This window comes from Toxotes jaculatrix, chromosome 22 (assembly GCF_017976425.1).
Source record: "Toxotes jaculatrix isolate fToxJac2 chromosome 22, fToxJac2.pri, whole genome shotgun sequence".
Lineage (NCBI taxonomy): Eukaryota > Metazoa > Chordata > Actinopteri > Toxotidae > Toxotes > Toxotes jaculatrix.
The window spans coordinates 1,055,447-1,070,101 of record NC_054415.1 but is presented as its reverse complement, the minus strand read 5'-3'; the positions used below and the strand labels follow the sequence as shown (position 1 = coordinate 1,070,101).

General features: G+C 44.0%; 1 protein-coding gene across 1 annotated transcript; it reads right to left on the bottom strand.

Annotated features, from left to right (window-relative positions):
• Window positions 1-2,027: 2,027 nt before the first annotated feature.
• Window positions 2,028-13,964, bottom strand: LOC121176201 (myelin regulatory factor-like protein). Its single transcript, XM_041030211.1, has 24 exons — window positions 13,742-13,964; window positions 12,331-12,495; window positions 11,876-11,969; window positions 11,113-11,174; window positions 10,475-10,910; window positions 10,133-10,351; window positions 9,818-10,013; window positions 9,487-9,563; window positions 9,066-9,176; window positions 8,848-8,938; window positions 8,542-8,742; window positions 8,262-8,370; window positions 7,478-7,587; window positions 7,235-7,380; window positions 6,560-6,715; window positions 6,396-6,467; window positions 6,092-6,138; window positions 5,553-5,741; window positions 5,361-5,405; window positions 4,930-5,014; window positions 4,591-4,665; window positions 4,365-4,476; window positions 3,304-3,375; window positions 2,028-3,151 (listed from the first exon to the last, which is right to left on the bottom strand). Exons 2-24 carry the CDS (start codon window positions 12,401-12,403, stop codon window positions 3,059-3,061), a joined length of 2,871 nt encoding a protein of 956 aa, XP_040886145.1. The 5' UTR covers window positions 12,404-12,495; window positions 13,742-13,964; the 3' UTR covers window positions 2,028-3,058.
• Between the last annotated feature and the right edge of the window lie 691 nt (window positions 13,965-14,655).

Below are 14,655 nucleotides of genomic sequence, written 5' to 3'. Positions count from 1 at the left end.
GATTATCAAATTATCTGCTGATAATTTCAATCAACTAACTGATTGACCGACTAATCATTTCAACTCGAGGGAATTGGGCCACATTGTCTGCTCAGGAAAAAAGGAAATGTTTCCCTCTGACCTGTAGAGGGCGCACTCCCCCCCGACACCTCATGGAAAAACAGCCGTGTTATTTTAAATGCTACCTCCTCCAACAGACTCCTGTTGTCCTCCACCTTCCTCTGCTGCGCGTACAGAGTCAGAGACGCCGGATCAGACAGACGCCTCACATCCTGTCTCTTCATCTCGCCCACACCTGGTTTACCTGCTTCACCTGTCTGCCGCTGCTGCTGCTGGACGATCGGAGGCAGGAAACAGGTGCTGACAGACGGAGAGAGAGTGATCAGTTCATATTTCACCTCACGGTGTTGTAACGTCGAGCAGCATGTGTGCGCTGAGTGACAGCACTAATTAACACACACACACACACACACACACACACACACACACACACACACACACACACACACACACACACACACACACATCTTCTATGTAAACCAGTTTCCATTCAGATTTGTTTACAATCGGGTCTGATCACAGTAACATATCCCTCTGCCAAGGTCGCGCTTCGGTGGAGAGTATCTCTCTCTCTCTCTCTCTCTCTCTCTCTCTCTCTCTCTCTCTCTCTCTTCTCTCTCTCTCTCTTATCAGATTGATCCATTCATCCAGTTTCCGCAGACCGCAGTGATGTTTTTGTGTATAATTTGTTTTCATTCCACTTATACACAAACATGTAACAGACCTGTAAATAAAACACACTGAACTTTATTCTGATTATCACTGTGCCAGCTGTCTCATGACATCACTGAGGCCTCAGCCAACCAGCTGTCCAGTTACCTGTGCTCTCTGCTGTCTGACTCCTCCTTAATCTGAGAGAGGTGTCGAGCTCCCATCCAGCCCTGCAACACACACACACACACACACACACACACACACACACACACACACACACACACACACACAGGATAGAGTATCAGTTAATTACATGTTCTCAGAGGACAGACGGAAGCTGGGAAGAGGAGGAGAGAGACAGCTTCCCTCAACGACAGTAACCGTGGTGACAGGAGACATGTGTCCCATCAGTCTCCGGGCTGACAGGCGACACCACACACACACACACACACACACACACACACACACACACACACACACACACACACACACACAGAGACAGCTGAGTCGAGATTAGTTACCTGTATCGGCTTAGCAACGTTACACCTGGTTTTTGTTTAGTCTGGATTAACAATTTATATCTGGGATCCACACAGATCCAATCCCATAAAAAGTTTGTGTGTTGTGTGTTTTCTTTTTCTCCGAATATTCATAAACCCAGACAAACAATCTAAATCCCCTCCAGCGCCCCCCACAGGCTTCTATGTTCATTACAGCCTATAACATGATAACATGAAAGTTTAGGACAGAACAGAGTTCGATGTGTGTTCTTGTGAACATGGAATTCAGAAGTTCATAAATCTGAGAGTTGAAACTGGCAACAGAACATGCAGATACTCACATTGTGCTGAGTGTCCATCTCCGTCCTCCTGCTCTGTGTCTCTGTGTGTTTGTGGACTGTTACCTTCCTCTCTGCTGCTTGTCTCAGACACCTGATTAGTTTGGTGTTTCTGCTGCACCTCCTCCACCTGAATTAGTCATCAGTGTGTTTGAGTCACCTGAAGGAGAGCACACGTTAAAGACACCGAACCTGTGGCCTGACACTTCACATACAGCTAATCAAGTTTCCCACAGTTTGAAGTAAGTTTTAACAAAGTGTGCTCCACCATGGACGTTCTTTCCCTTCCTGCTTCCACATGATTGGCTGGTTTTTTGAATTTGTTGAGTCTTAAATCGACAGATTTACAGCTCGAGTCTGAATTGAGTCCATGTCTGTTGGACTCGCGACAGGTCCACTGAACTTCATCACTGAGTAAAACACATTTTATGTCAAAATGTTTGGGTCAGAAAATGTTTCACAGAGAAATGATGCCGTTTTTTAAAAAACATTTTATTAAACGACCTCGCTGTTCATTAGCTGTTATTACACATAAAGCAGAGCAGGATTCAGTCACATAGAAAAGACTCAATTTAACAGGTTCACACTCAGAAATGACTCAAACTTTATCAGTGTCGGTGTTTAACAAGTAACTTTAACATTTTGCTTCAGTCAGAAAACTGTTGTTACTGCTGGAGTTTACAGCAGCGGCTCTTAAATTACTGCTCCAGTGTTTAAAGGCTTTTTTATTTTTAACATGAATGTGCTGTGTTTTTCTATCTTGTCATTTACTTTGGTTCTGTGATTACGGTCGTCTAAAACAGTCTATGATTTGATTTTCTTAAAGACTTAATTTTAGGTAGAATCTGAGATAAATTTCAGGATTTAGAAACATGGTGTGAAAGTCTGAATTACAAGATTAAAATTCAGGCTTTGTTTAGAGAAATCTGATGTAGATCTCAAAGTTTTCTTGGAATTCAGAGATTGATGTTTTCACATAGATGTAATCCTGTTTCATAAACCTGAGATACAGGAAGTACTTCACAGAAAAATCTACAAATGCCACAATAATGGACTAATAACTAAAAACCAAGACTAACAAATCATTCAGTCTAATGAATTACACAAACATCCTGAATCAGTGTCAGAGCTTCATTTACTGATTTCTCTACATAACTGTCAGTTTAGTAAATAACAGCATCTGAAGTGCAGCAGATTAATCTTTGATAAATCTTCTACTGGGTGTTGATGAAGGGAATCATGAGGGATAAACCTTGACCTAATCTTTTCCTCAGTTCAGTGGTGATGTCTCTGTGTTGGTCTCTGTCCTCTGTCAGCTCAACGCAGTTTAATAAATGAGCAAAAATTATTTATATTACAAAAAAAAAACCCCACATAAAAAAACCTAACAGCAGAGGTGATGACAGTCTGCTTCAGTGTCTCTAATTTTCATCTTTATAAGGATAAAACTAATATTTAATATATTTGCATTTAATATGTTAACATTTAGTATTTTTAGTTTAATGTCTATGAGTCTGTGCACCGTCTGTAGAAGTGGAAGATGTAGTCAGTGTAGAGCAGTCCCTCGTAGTGATGGTCAGTACTGCAGTCAGCTTGACCCTGGAGAAACACAGGTAAACTCATATGAGTAAGATTCTTAGACAGAGCTTCATCTGTGAGGATCTGTGAGAGCAGGAAATAGTGAAGTCAGGTGAAACTTTCCCTCACTGACGGAAAAGAAAAGAAAAGAAAAATAATGCTCAGCTTCTTACAGCCACGCTGGAGCGGAAGTGATAGGAGCTGTGATAAAGTCGAGCCACGTGAAGAGGCCATTCATGTTCTCCCTGCAGAAACAGAGAAACACACCAGTCTTACAGTTCATCATCCACATTTCCCCGTCTCTGCTTCAGCTCTTCACTCAAGTCAGATGTTTATTCAAACCATTCAAGACAAACATCTTTGAGGTCTTGAGCATCATTTTACCCATTTCACCAAATTTCAGTCTGAAATTTTTCTGTTTTTTGGGAAACATTTTTGAGGGAAGCTCCACTAGATTTCAAAATAAAGCTCTGTGGGTTTGAATTTGGCAGCACAGCCTGCTTGTTAAGGGACCTAATTTCCAATAAAAACAAAATATTGTAAAAGGAGAACTTGAACCATCAATAACTGGAAACAAAGTCAGAACAATTGTCACATTTATGAGTGCATCTATCAATCTGCTGATTCAATGTTTGTCTCTATTTGTTTGGTCTGTAAAATGTCAAAAATGTCCAACATGTCTTCATTAAATTTCATGTTTTGACAAACCAATTCTTCAAAACCTGAAAATATTTGGCTCACAATGATAAGAAAGAAAATCAGCAAAGAAGAAGCTGGAGATGAAAAATATTTGACTTTTACTAAACACTGAATTATTTTTTAGAAATATTTGTAAAATAGAAACATGATCTGAACTTTTAGCAGAAACTGGGACAGACAAAATTATATCATGGAAAACACATGATTGCCTTAAAATACAGATTCTATGTGTGTTTTGACTATGATCCCTTCCATTGTGTGTCCTGTACAGTTAGTTAACATGTGGGTCACTGTGTGATCAGTGTCCATGTCCTGGACCAGTGTGAGTGTGGCTGTGATTAGCATGTTGTCGTCCTGATGTGAGGGAAACCCTGCCACTCATCTATTATTCATCAGTGTGTCCCCCCCACACTTCCTGCATTATTAACTGTAATAATAACTGAGTTAGTGGAGCGGAACCTCAGCGACTCTCAGACCAACACACAGATTGAATTACCAACCAATCAATCAGCTGATCACATGGATCAGTATTTACCTGTGTGTTGGACGGGTATCTGCTGCCTGTCACAGTGTTTATATCCAGCAGAGCAGAGCAGGTCGCCGACTCATCAAAACTGCACAGGTGGACGACCAGCAGCTCCGTGGAACTACACACAAATCAAAGACACGACGAGGACGAGAGGACGAGGACGAGAATCAGCTCAGTGTGTTTTTAGGTTCGAGAGTCAGCAGTTTGATTTTTACAGCCGCTCAGTCCTTACTTCATGAGCAGGGTGACTCTCATGTTGACTGGGACAAACTGGCTGATGGGAACTCGGTAGGCGTATCTGCCTGGCCTGAAGGACACAGAGAGATCGTTAGTCCCGTGATCACATTCACACAAGCTGCTTGTTAAAGTGAAGACAATCACTTTATCATAAAAACACAATTTATCCAAATCAAATCACAAATACCTACAATGTTTGACTGTTTCCCCCATTCTCATTTTTTTCACCCGAATTTCAAACAAGTCCAGACACAATATCTGCACTAATCATTGCATCGACATCATTGTGACATGGTTAATTATGGTCTGTTTCCCTCTGTCTTTCTGCACTTACCCACACTCGTCTCTTAGACAGTATTTGCTGTCAATCACCTGCTGGTTCTCTTTAATCGTGAAAGAATGGATTGTGGTGTTCGTCCCTGAGAGAGAGAGAGACAGAGACAGACAGACAGACACAGAATGACAGATTTATCAGTATAACATTAAACTGCTGAGCTAACATCAAGTCTGCCGTGTGTCAAAGATGCTCATTAGATTCTGACATTTCGTCCTGTTTGTTACGATGCTGCCACGTCTGCTCTCACTGAAAAATTCAGAAAAACCCAACGTGTTCTCCATTTACTGGCTCCAGGAGTTGAAGCCACAGGGTGGCGCCTGTCAGTTACCTGCTGAGAGTATACTGCAACTGTGATCTGTGAAGAAAAGTGTGTGTGTCTGTGTCTGTTTGGTTGTTCAGGGTTAGAGATGTGCACACTGGACACTCACAGTCTTTGGCACTTTTCAGCTTCTGATAAAGTGTTTTTCTTCTTTCTGCAAAACAGAAAAACATGAAGCCAGAAATCAGCATCACGTCAGCTTCAGCTAGTACAGGCAGCGATGTTCATCCAGTGAGTGAACAGGCGTGTGTGTGTTCATGTGTGAGGCCTGAACACACAGCACACTTCACTGTCTCTACACCTGTGATCGTGTTCACGTATGTATTGTGTGTCATTTCGGGCGTTTCTGCTCCAGCTGGTTCAGAGGTGGTGACGTTGAAGTCAGTGCTGCCCTCTGCTGGTGAAGGGCAACAGTACACCTGATAGCAGTACAACAGGTCACAGAAGTTCACATCTGGGGGCCAGGGTCCCACTGGACTCGTTGGCTGGACTGGAACAGAGAAGTCGGAGTTACCGTAGTAAAAAACAGTTTTTATTTAAACATTTGATTCACGATATTTTTTTATAAGACCAACATTTACAGAGTGAGCACAAGCTAGCATCAGTCAGTGTGTGGATAAATGAATTAATCAATCAATCATTAATCAGTAGCTATTTTCACATGCTCAGTGTTTATCTGATGTTACTTTGGACTCTGCATTATCCTGATTATCCACATGAAGTGCTGAATAATCATTATTCAGATGATATCATGCTGCATGTAAACGTGAGCACGGACGAATCAGCATTTCTTCACATCCTCAGTGAAAACACGGTGAGTTGCATGAGGCTGCAGTTTACCTGTGCTGGTCCAGGTGGTGGTCTGCACAGGAAGCACGCTGCCGTTACTGACACACAGAAACAACAATCAGCACAACAACACCACACACACCACTGAGGGAATGCTAAACAAAAAATAAGTGTGTTTGTCCAATGGCAGAGGCTGTGAAGGTGTTTGTCGTGTGTTGCTAGGAGACTGTTAATAGTTGCCGGGGTGTAGTTTGTTTTTGCTCGGGGATGTTCAGAGGCTGTTCAGTGTTGTTTGGTTTTACTTAAGGTGCCCAGGCGGTGTTTGATCCTACAATAAAAAGTCTTGGTTTTTTACCTGCTGCCTGGAAAGACGTCAAAGTTTTCCTCCTTTAAATTCAGCAGGTAAAGAGCGGTGATAGAGATGATGCTGCGGAAACACACCATCATATATTTTTATTTTATTTCCCACTACAAAAATATTCCTCTGAGGTAAAAACCGTAAGTGACATTGTGCCTCACCAGAAAGCCATGGTGGCCAGCAGGGTGAAGACGCTGGCCTTGAAGACCTTATGCTGCAGACAGTGGCTGTATTTCTGACTCCAGCCCCCCTCCTTCTGAACCTTCCCAGTCTTACATGTGTCGGTACTTGGCATCGACAGCACAGTGCTGGGCTTCCTGTTGGAGAAAACGCACAAACAGGAATTAGAACTTTTATTTACGACATTAACAACACTTTTCAAACAGTCTGTGGCCTTGAGGACAGTTCAGCTGTTGTGTTGTAAAGAAGTGAACCTGTTCTCCTTCAACCTGCCTCAGTCAGCCACTGCCTACATTTCCCACAATACATTTCAACAGGTCCACAGGTGAAACCACAGCTCAGCAGTGGAGTGTGTCTGTTACTGTGGTCACTTCACAACTTCATCTTTATTTTAGCACAGTGGATTCTGGTCTATGAAGCCGCCGTCCTTTGTTCACACACAGTAGCCTTCAAACCGCACTCGTCCTTGAACTGTGATTTGTATTGATAACACAACGATGCCACTATTATGTAACACACACACACACACACACACAGTTCACCAGTAGTTTTCCATGGTGCTGGACTTGAATAGTTCCTCAAGACAAAACAAACAAATTCCTCTCAGCTCTCAGATTTTCTGTCTGCAGTGAGACACTGCCGATGAGGACAGGTACCCTGTGGAGCGCAGGCTGCCCGTCAGGCTCTTCAGTTTAGCCAGTCGGTGGTTCCAGACCTCCAGGTCTTTGATCCGAGTCTCCAGGTTGTCTGTGAGCTTCGACAGCTGCTGCACCGCCCCAATGTTCTCCATGAAGATCTGCTCCTGGAGGAGGAGGAATTCAATTCTTAAATTGACGTTGACCAATAAAGAGAAACATGGCACAGTCTGAAGAAAAGAGGAGGAGGAGGAGGAAAAGTACCTTGTCCACCATGAGGAAATTATGAATCTTCTCTCCATCAGAACAGGTGACATCACCGACTTCCTTCACTGCTGATGGCAGCAGCTCCTTCACCTCCTGAGCAATTACACCTGGAAGATCAACATTTTTATTATGACACAGTTTACACAGCATCACAGTCACCTGGTGAAATAACAACACAGGACGGCTCGGTCGCTGTGCGTGACCACATATCAGCAGCTGTGGGATGGAAACCTGGCTGAAGCAGGTGAATCACAGATCTTGTGTCCAGCGAGTGGAGGAGGTTTTTAAATCCGTCTTCGGTGACCGTGTTAACAGTCAGTCGGAGTGACGCTGGTAAAACATGCTGGAATTGTTCGCTTCTTCGGGCCCGAGCATCATTTTCACACTTCACACACAGCGGAACTTTTCCGTCATGCAAATACCTGCGCTGATTTTTCAGGTGTCGGTATAAACTGGTTGTGTTTCCGCTGGATGCTGCAGCTTCAGCGCGACAGGTTTTGCACAGAACCTGTTTCTGCTGCACGTCTGCGGCCTCAAAGCCGAAATAGTCCCAAATGAGCGACGTGCTGTTTTTCTTGGGGATTAAACGCCGTAACTCCGCTTGTGGTCCAGCTGAAGCCATTTGACTAATGAAGCAGCAGGTGGAGCAGGTGATGCTGATTGCGTTAGCCTGACCTGTGCACGAGCAGCATGCCGCTTCTGATCGGTGAGCTCGGCAGGTAGGGAGACGGCAGGTATGTGGAATAGAATAGTAAATAGTTCAGCTCTAGTGACCAGTTACCTGTTTGGTGGGTGTGGTCCATTCCCATGGTGGAGGCAAATTCTGGTTTATAATCAAACTCGACTATTCTCATCTGAGTGATTCTCTTCAGCTGCTGCTCAGAGTCGACCTGACAAACAAAGAATCAGCAAACTGAATTTCACAGTTTGAAATGAGTAAAATTCACTGATAGAAACCTTCGCGCTGACTCATCTTCCTCTGCATCTCGAAGTACCAATTTTAGTGGAAATAAGAAATCAAGCAACAAAACTTATTACTTACTGTTATGCAACTGTCTTACCTCCTGTATGTTTTGCTTGGCCCGGCGGTCGGACGGCTGCATGATGGCGCCCATCACCTTGGCGTTGCCACAGACGACCAGCGCCTCATCAGGGGAGTCGGTGTTGATGCCCACCCGACCCTGACACACCACCACGTCCTGCACCGCCCCACGCTGCCACAGGACGTCCCCGTCCGTCTCAAACTGACCAGGGTTAGAAGCCTGCAGGAGGGAGACGACGACTCTTAGGCTCAGAGATTTATCTTTGATATGAGCATCACTGACTTATTGATTTATTGATTATTGGTTGAAAGTTGGTTTTGTTACCCTGACGATGATTCTCTCTGACACCAGAGCGTTCAGGAGGAAAGAGTCCTCTCCCACTGCAGCATACAGACCGACCACCATCTGAAAGTACCTGCACGCACACACACACACACACACACACACACACACACACACACACACACACACACACACAGTTCGCATGCAGCTCCTCTCTGACTGCAGCTAATTCATTTGTACTCTGACACAAACCCTCGTACCTCTGGTCAGGGTTGGGTTTTCCTTTCTTCCTCATGTTATTGGCCGTGGTCTCGCTGAAGTGCAGCCGGCCGAGTGTTACCTTTGTGATCTTTCCAGCGGGAAGGCTGACCCTGGATGTTCATAAATAACCATTGTTTTAAATATTAGTCAAAATTTTTTGTATTTTTACAACTTTAATAAAATGTGCCATGCACAGAAATAAATGTTGTTTATCAGAAAAGCTGCTGCTGAGTCCAGATGACTGACTGTGACCTTTGTATGTTTGAGTCCTGCCTGAATGGGCTCACTGCTGCCCCTTGTGGGGAGAACAAACTGTAACTGTGCTTCTCAGAAACTGAACTGGGCACCAGGTCAAGTTTGAATGTATATGGCTACTGCAGCTGTTTGCTGGTGCACACAGGGACTCTTCACGTTACCCACCTGACAGGGTGGAAGGGCTTCTTGCTGCGGTCGGGCTGAGACTGTTCGATGGTCACCTGGTGGCTCGGAGCTTCCAGCTGTAAACACAGAAGAAGAAGAAGCCAAAGGTATCACACAACTGGCACAGGTGAACATCACGATTTGGGGGAATTTTACACTTTAAGATGTTTTATAAGTCTTTGCTTGTAGCTTAAAGGCAAATTGAATGGTTAGACACATTTTATTCATCAGTGTCTTATCAATGTTTTTAATAAAGCAGGTGCAGATTTCGTCATATGTTTCTGGTCATTCACCGAATCTAGACAAAAAGGTTCGAGAGTCCTGAACGCACCTTGATCCCAAACACTTTTATTTGGAAGTGGTCGACCTCCTGTGTCCCGCCGGGTGTTCTGACGAACTGCGGCTCTGCGGCCACACCGATGTGAATGGTGACCTGAAAGTGGTTCTTCTTCTGGCAGATGAAAGCCTCGTCAGCTGCAGAGTAGTTGAAGCCTTTGTCTGTGTCGACGTGATAGGCAGGAGGAGACCTGGAAACAAAGCACAACCTGTTCTTGCTGAGATGGTAGCATCGGTTGGTCTATCCAACGCTTTTTATCCAGACATCTCAACAGCTACCACCCAGATTTCAGCTGCTTTCTTTACTCACAGCGTCTGGTAGTTGCTGTCGTACAAAGTGCTCCACTCTCCCGGCCTATAGTGTTCCCAGGTCAGAAGCTGGTAGGATCCCAAATTTAATCCACTACCACCTAAGCTGTTCCCTACACTGCCACCACAAGTCCTGTCACCATCAGTGCCGGAGGAGGCGTCGATTCCTGCCGACGGTTCCTCACACTCTGATCTCCTCCTCTTTTTACTCTCTGGTGAGCTGAAGCACAAAAGGATAAAAGGATTAATGACTGAATGAGTCTTTGCTCATCTGCTCATCAATCTCATCAACCTCATTGTCTCAGGTATAAATGTGATTCATAAGCAGAAATGTGATCATTACCAGGTGTGTAGTGTGGAGGCAGGGCCCACTAAACAGGTTGAAGGGGGTATGGTTGAATGTGGGACCATACCCGGACCAGCGCAGGGGGCAGCGTAGCTGTTGGAGGGAGGTAGGTGCGGAGAAGGAGGCGTGGGGGGAGTGTTAGCCTGTGAGCAGGTCTCTGGACTCAGGTAGTGAATGTGTTCAGGTGAGTGGTGTGTCTGCTGGTGCAGGGAGGCAGGCTCAGCAGGTGGGACGGGCCGTGTCCCGGACTTGATGTAAGTGTTTGTGAGGCCCAAACTGCGGAGCTGATCATGGGTCAGCAGGTCAGGGTGGGCAAGGGCGGAGCCTCGATCCCTAAAGCGACAGGAGGAAGAGGCGGCAGACTGGGTGCTGGGTGGGAAAACACCTTGAGCCGTCTGATGGTTGGACCAATAGGGCGGCTCGTAATGGAGGTCTGCCAATTAGAAAAGTATATTAGCGGACAGTTTCACACTATTAGCAAAGTGAACAACAGCCTTTAGATATAAGAATTTTCTTATTCTATCAGCACCATCGACAGTTTCGTTGCAGTCCAGATCTCTGATTGAGTTTTTCAGCTAAATATCACCAAGGAAGAAGAATAATCCTGTCTGAAGAAAAGATGATGTGGACGGTACCTGGTATCTGTGCAGGTGAACAGGCCTCCGAGCTCGAGTCAGGAGGAGACTCAGGGAGCATGCTGGGAAAAAAAAAGCAAAGGAACAAACGATATGATGCACAGACTGGACAGTGTGAAGTCCATGGTCTGTCCCTTCAACCTGCCAACTCACACTCTGAATGTGACTGATTGAATAATCTAATTAACCTTTGATATAATTATTAGAAATGAATAAATAAATCTTCATTCCTCACTGAGCCATGAGCAGAAGACTTTTCCTATAAATGTGTGCCATGTTTTTGTTTCTTGCAGGTTCCTGCCTGCTTTCTGCTGATTACCATAGTTTGTGCTGGTTCTTTTTGTGCAGCTGTTTATGGGGAAGAGTGTGTTTAAATGTTAATAAAACAATAATTGTTGTAAAAGGTTCTCCTGGTTCTGCAGACAGCTTTCTGTGCTCTGTATTTACAACCTTCAGTCAGCTGATAACCAACTGGGTCAATGCTGTTTTTACATGTGTTATATAACAGTGTGTGTGTCCAAGAATGAAGATAACACCGTAAAATTTCCCTCATTACTGCTACCACTCTTTCTACTAGTTCTTTTATTACGTGCTCTAACTCATTTTTAATGCTGTGAAACTTGTTTAATTCCACTCCTGATTTACCTGCTGCAACAATCTCTGTTTGGATTTTGAAGGCTCTTTGACAGGAAGTAAATAAATATGCAAACATTAAGTCAAACGTTAAAACGTGATGTGTGATGTGAGAGACAGAGACTCTTACAAGCTGTTGGGGTCCATGTCGTTGCTGAGGTACTGCTCCAGGATGCTCGTATCCACGGCGACAGAGCTGTCCAACACACCACTCACATCCTGACCTGCACACACACAAACACACACATTTTAAATACTTCATTTGAATCTGCCAGTTACATTGACGATGTCCACTGGACTCAAATGGAGCAGTTTTAGAAAGTACTCAGACGCCTTCACCCAAAATGTCTGCAAGGATTTCCACTTGCATGTTTCTAAGCCTACAGCAGAACTCCTCTGTCCAGGTGCTAATTCCTTCAGTGAATATACATCATAACATAAATGTGAGGAACTTCTGAGCTGTTGTGGGAGAGAAGGCAGCGCTGCTCATCCACGTCCTGAACCTCTCAGGTTTTATAAAGTTCTGACAAATCTCATATTTTAAACAGAATCTTTAACATGAACTGAAGACACGTGACAGCTCACCGCTGAAGAACTGCTGCAGTGCCTCGTTCTCTCCCAGCACCTGGACGGGCAGCCGGCTGACTCCAGGCTCCATGCTGCCCAGCAGGGGGCACTGATGCTGGGGAGCAGGGAGGAATCAGGAGGGGGGCCCGGCCGGAGCAGCAGCTGCAGGGCTGGGGACAGACGCTGATGGAACGAATGCAAAAATGAATGAATTCATTAGTAAATGTAGAGACAATTTAATTACAATATTGGTAGCCATTAGCCATTTAACCATTTTGGACAGTGTTTGGATGCGTCCACAGCTGGAAGGTGTTACAGTAAAGTCACAGAACTTTTCTTTCAGCTCTTTTTTTTTGTTGCCTGAACAGGAAAGAAACATAAAACAATAAAAAGAGAAAAGTCACAGATTCTTTCTTCAGCATAAAGTTACGTTTTTCTTCACAACAAATGTTAAAATTGACCAATTGTCTTTACTGACACTGTCCCACTGCTGCATGATGGGACTGTAGGTGAAATGGACAAAGGAAACGGGTTTATGATGCTGAAACAACGTCAGGTCTGATACTGATGCAGAGTTCAAGGTTAAATCCTCCCACTTACTGAACCAGAGTCAGTACAAAGGCGACATGAGGCTGCTCCCTGTGGCTTTATTCAACTTCAGCCTTCATCGTGGTTCACACTGTTTTTATTATCACGGACAGGAACAGGACTCATCCTCACATGTATTAAACATCACGTCTGTTTTCTTTAAACCACAAAGAAAAAAACATTTTTAGCTCTCAAACAATGCATGCTGGGAAATATGTCAACATGCTTATTTCTTTCAAAAACTTTAGAGAGGTTGAATGAACCATCAGCAGTTCATTCATTCATTCATGCATCACTTCAAGTCAAATTACACTGAATTAACTTGAAAAACACTTTTACACTAAGTTAAAGAAAAGAGGATTCACTGACTCCACAGGTGAAAACACCTGTTCTACTCAAACGACCCAATGAGTCACGACAGGAGCCTGAAAGTGAAACAGCTGCATTTCTACCTGTGCTCTGAGACATCAGCTCACAGAGGAACATCAGATAAAACACATTTACATATTAATCCTGAGGATACGGGGATCATTGATCTCTGTGTGTAGATATCCAGGATGCTGATCACATATTAATCATCCTTCAGTCATTAAACTCAGTTCAGTCAAGATTCATTTTGACGAAAGTAAAAATCTGCGGATTTTTTATTTTTTTTTTTAAAGTCGTAACTTTTGTTTATCTCCTGCTTTCCTTCAGTGTTTCTTCATTATTCACCTTGAAACTAAAACACGTCTGATGGAATAAGCTCTTTGTTTCTGTCACTCGGGATCTGATCTGTGAAGAAACGGCAGCTCAGACCTGCTCCACACAAACAGCAGCAGACATTTTTGTTCAAACTCACCTGTGTCTCTCTCCAAGATGGCCTCCGGTCGCTCGGTCAGCGGAGATCTGTGCGATTTACGCTCGTCCTCAGGTACAATCCATCTGTGAGGGAGGGTCTAGAGTCAGACTTCAGATTCTGACAGAGTTTCTCCAGGTGTGTACTCCTCTTTGTTTTGAGCTGTTTCCGCATAAAGAAATATTTCCTCTTAGATTAATTTCCCTCTTCTTGTTTGTGACGTCTGTGGATCGTCTCTGTCTGTCAGCTGGACTTTGACCTTTGAACAGGAAAAGGTAAAAGACATTCACACACCTGACGCAGGCACAATAACACACCTGTCTCTGTGTGTGGGATGAAGCCATAAACCAGGCAGTCATCTTACAGGAAGTGGACACACACACACACTTATACTTTTCTTATTATTTTACCTCTGAGGTGAAATTTAAATCTATCAGTCTCCGTTGTTAAAATTGCATAAAACATTTTGCCTTTTTCTTGGTGTGAATTATGTCCTTCAGTTCTCAGCCAGCAGGTGGCAGTACAGCCTTCAGTTAAAGACGTAGCAGGTTCAGGTTAAAGGAATCTGTTCTAATCCAATAAAAAAATCTTATACTGAACATCAGTGACAAAATCAATTAATTCCTAATTAGCGACTGTGAGTCTCTGTCTGTCCAGTAGATGGTGCTACAGGACAGGACTCCCATCTTCTGTTCATCCAATATGTCCTCATCTGCACCTCACGGGTGATTTGGGGCCCGACTCGTCGACCCACATGAAGCCTGAACATACATACAGTTTACAGACATGAAAGCAGGAAGCAGTTAAATTAATTACACTTTGGTAACAGAAGTGTTGCTTGTTTCCACATCCAGCAGTTACAGATCAACATGATCCTTCATCTGCAGACGTGTCTGAGTCCACCTGAGGACTCTCAG

Bases quoted from the DNA above. Each gene is read 5' to 3' on its own strand.
- LOC121176201 (XM_041030211.1), bottom strand. From the start codon at position 12,403: ATGGAGCCTGGAGTCAGCCGGCTGCCCGTCCAGGTGCTGGGAGAGAAC. The intron at 10,911-11,112 runs GTACCGTCCACA...TCTAATTGGCAG, and splicing joins TTCACCTGCACAGATACCAG to ACCTCCATTACGAGCCGCCC. The intron at 7,381-7,477 runs GTACTTTTCCTC...CTCCTCCTCCAG, and splicing joins ATTTCCTCATGGTGGACAAG to GAGCAGATCTTCATGGAGAA.